Genomic DNA, 4,325 nt, shown 5'->3' on the forward strand with positions numbered 1-4,325 from the left:
CCTAGCGTCCTTCCTATAATTTTTGACCCTTTTTTTTTTTTTTTTTTGTTGCTCTCCTAATCTTGGCTCTCTTTTCTCATCCTTTCTTTCTTTCCTCCTTTCTTCGCTCCTAGTTATTTATTATTGTTTGCTTTGTAGTTTTTTGGTGGCTTGTGGTTCTTTTTATAAAAAGCTTTATAAGCTAGTACTTGGGAGGGCTCAGTATTACCATGTTAGATTTGTTCTGATGTCCAGTCAGTTCTAAAATTCCTTGGTATATAAGAATCCGATTCCCTTGAGTTCTCCTTCCCCCACCATTTGAATTGCTCCTACTGGTGTGTGACTCCCTCATTGTATTATCTAAACATCACCCCCATTGTCCGTGACAACAACTCGGGGGTAAGTCATCCTGTCTTACTTAGGAACATGAAATATGCCTTTGGCTTCTCCTTTCCTATTAACAAATCATATTTTTTGACAGGAAGTCAATAATAGAAACATAGGATAAATTTTATGCCTCCTTCTTACTCCACGTTATTGGGGCAATCCAAAACTTACCATATCTGTTTGCCCTTTTTGTTACTTCCCAATGTTTTATTGCTCTTCCATCCACATTGCATTGTGCTGGTGCTCAGAATACATTAATTTCTAGTCTTCTCTGCTATTATATTGTAGATTAGACCTTTGATCTCTGTCATATTATACTGATAAGACCACTTCATACATTCCTTCAATGGCCATACTCCCAGCTACTGCTGAAAAGATCACTTGGCTCTCACTTCTCTACCTTTCCCAGACTTTTACTTACTGACCTGGCTGTAACACGTGGGTGAGAACACGTGGGTGTTCTTTTCTTCATTTGCTAGATAAGGTCCATATTACGTAAACTAGAACACAGTACTGAGGCTCAGTGTACTGTGGTTTTAAAGGTGTTCTGAACATAGGTTTTATTAGTTTTAAATTGCCCAGCCCAAACATGTGTAAGTGTTGGTTAGCAAATAATATAAAAATTGATAAATGCTATAGTATAAAATCTACTATGAAAGAGTTTATTTCTGTTATCTGTTGTAAAGAAATCTCCTATAACTTATTCTGTATTTGTTTTGCTTCATTTCATCTTAACTTAAAAATTATATCCTCTGGGAATCTTTGCCCTAGTCTCTCAAGCTTTAGTTAGATTTCTTTAGTGTATTCCTATAATATTGGGAACTATACATTTATCATAAAGGTTGGGACTAGAGTAAGGTGAAGCAAGTGAGGTAATAGGACAAATGTCTATGTCTGTTTGACTACTCATTGTTCATGACTAATTTGGGGAGTTGAGTAATTGTAACTGAGGCTATAACGACTCACAAAGCCTAAAATATTTTCTACTGGTCCCTTTACAGGAAAACTACTGGCCCCCTTGTGTTCTAATTGTTTATGTAAAATTAAACCCAACCTCATTGTTATGTGCTATAAAACATGTTTATAGTATATGAGATAGGTTATAGCTTATAAAATTAGATTATACTGAATATTTGTCTTTACTGATTATATTTATTTCAACCAGATCGATTAGTATAGCTTTAGTTTTTTATTATATTTGAGTGATACTTGATATTTGCTTTCTTATGTTCATGATTTCAAGTAACCAACCTGTCTTGATTTAGGTACCTTTAGTGACTTATTTTCACAATATCTCATATAAAAAACAAAAAACAAAATAACCTCCACCAAGTTCCATTTATTAAGTAGTTAAATCTAAACAGTATAGATTTATGTCCTGATGATGTAGCTATTGAAAAACAATACACTGAAACCTCAAATAAATAATATAAATAAATATTTTAAAATCATTTTTAAGTTACCACAGTTATTGACTAACAGATGTATATCTATTTTATGGGACTCCCATTCTCAAACATGGAAATCAGTTTGGAAACCTTTTCCTTAATTTCTGTTATAACTTGATTTTGGGGTAGCTCTTGGTAAGATAGGAAACAGTGAGTGTTAAAATTGGAAACTATCTTGAGCTAGTAGATCTTGATGTATCTGGCACGAAGATATTACCATGTTTTAATAAATATAAATATTCTTTGAGTTTACCATGGCATCTCAGGGTGCAGTAATGTTTTGTTGTGTTTTCTTTGTTTTTTGGTTTTTTTTGAGACAGGGTCTCACTATGTAGTTGAGACTGACCTGGAACTCGCTATGTAGCCCAGGCTGGTCTCGAGCTCACAGCGATCTGAGTGCTGGGATTACAGGTGTGTGCCACCATGCCTAGCTAGTAGTGTATTTTTAAAGAGGAGCTAGAAGTGCAAAAAAAACCCTTAATGAGATCTGCTTTTAATCTATGTGATTAGTATATTTAATCATGTGTTACTTTGTAGATTCTAATTATATCAGTGAGGAAAGGAAAAAGAAAAAATAGAGAGGGGAATACAGAGTGGGTGAAGAGAGGAGAGATATTAGGATTGGCTCACATGATTGTTAGGGCTGCTGAATTTTGTAGGGCATGCTAGAAACACAGAATTTTTGTGTTGCACTCTTAAGGCAAATTTTCTTTTATACAAATACTCTGTTTTTGTTTTTAAGGCCTTCAACTGATTGGCTGAAGCAAACTCCCCTCCCTCATCCACAGAATGCTCTTGCAGCAACTAGTCTAGTCTTTGATTGAACAAAGGAGCACCCTAGTCTAGCTGAGTCAACATAACATACTTTTCACATTAATTTCATTTAGGTTGATTTTTTTTGCTTTGGTGTTAAAGTAGCATGTAAATGTCCTGGTAAATTCTCCATTCATTTTTCTTCGAAATTCATCAGGTTGAGATTGTAGTCTGCCTTTTCCTCTGAGGGTAGCAGCAAGTCAGTCCAGCAAATTATAGAATATTAAACAGGAATCACACAACAGAACAAACTATAAGCTTAAGTGGACGATTTTGAAAAATACATGCACTTTTTCAGTGCATCAGGATGACTGTATTGATTGGTAATTTATTAAATGAAGTTACTGAAATCACTCAAAGGCTATGTATAGCTTTTAAACAAGTGTACTTGGCTCAGAATTAATTTCAGGCAGCTTCTGGTTTTGTACACTTTATTTATTTCCAGCTTAAGGATTGCCTCAAATTAAGATATTCCAATTCTGTGATTTACTGTATAATAGAATTTTAACCATGACTTAGGAGACTTAAACTTTTAATAGTACTTATCTAGGAGGAAATTAAATTTTAAATATTTTAAGATGCCTCTTTTCTCAGATGGACCGGCTTTTGGGAAACATGATTGAAATGTGGGTTGATAGACTGGACAACATTACCCAGCCTGAAAGAAGAAAGCTTTCAGCTTTGGCTTTGCTTTCACTTCTGCCATCTGATAATAGGTAAGAAAGTTATTTTCTTAAAATTTATTTCTTTAAAGCATAAAATGTAAGAACTATTTTTGGACATTGATATTACTGGACAATGTAACATATGTATATGGATTCTAATTTTGTTGGATGTGGCAAATGTTGATCTTAATCTAGAAAAGAATAAATAAAACATTTTACTCGAGTGGCAGGGGATCCAGTTTAATTTGGTTTTACTCATTTTTCAATTTATTTTGTCTGAATTTCCATTTTTTTATAATAACCAAATTTAAATGAGTCTTACTGTAGGGCCACTTTTAAACAGATGTGTTAACATACAATATTTCAATATCACTCATACTTTATAAAGCATGTCAATAAAGTATGGTAATTCTAAAGTATTAATTGTTACCTTTTAATTTAGATTATCTCTAAAAAAAATCCTACAAGTTGTTTTTTTTTTTCCTCCTTATATAGATGAAGTTATGCTATACTTTACAAACTTGGTTAAAATGCTCAATTCTGTAAAGCAAATTAAAAAGACTGATTTGGATATTTAAAGAGCATTTATTTTTGTTTTTATCCCTCAGAATTATACAGTTAAGTTTTTGTACTTTTTTGGGGTGTTTTATAACTTCATTTGATAATTCACAATTCTCATTTTTTTATTGGATTTTAAAGGTGGTAAGAATTTGTTTCATATTCGACTCTCTTGGTAAATCTTCATCCTGGAAAAGTACATGTGAATGTAGTATTGGACATTCTTTTTCTTTTGGCCACTGAGCTTTGTTGAGTCTGGTATCGGTGAATAATTTGGATTCCCTATCTCCTTCGTGGCAGATATTCAGACTTCCTTTTTCCTTCATTTATTTTATTTTATTTATTTATTATTATTTTGTTTGTTTTTCAGCTTTAATTGAGTTTATTGGTACATTTTAGGGATACAGTACAGTTACATTCATCATTGGGATCTTGTACCTCTACATGACAGGTCTTGGTTCTCATTTTTTCCCCT

General features: G+C 33.0%; 1 protein-coding gene across 6 annotated transcripts in view; it reads left to right on the top strand.

Moving 5' to 3' along the window:
* Ipo11 (importin 11) overlaps nt 1-4,325 on the top strand; it is a 181,151-nt gene that overhangs the window by 123,426 nt on the left and 53,400 nt on the right. For all 6 annotated transcript variants that reach the window (XM_010637225.2, XM_010637222.3, XM_010637223.3 and 3 more), the window contains one exon: nt 3,222-3,343. In XM_010637225.2, the coding sequence (XP_010635527.1) occupies nt 3,222-3,343 (122 nt within the window). The remainder of the gene's footprint in view (nt 1-3,221; nt 3,344-4,325) is intronic.

The sequence above is a fragment of the Fukomys damarensis genome, unplaced genomic scaffold (assembly GCF_012274545.1).
Source record: "Fukomys damarensis isolate Sample0158 unplaced genomic scaffold, DMR_v1.0_HiC HiC_scaffold_1, whole genome shotgun sequence".
In the NCBI taxonomy this organism is placed as follows: domain Eukaryota; kingdom Metazoa; phylum Chordata; class Mammalia; order Rodentia; family Bathyergidae; genus Fukomys; species Fukomys damarensis.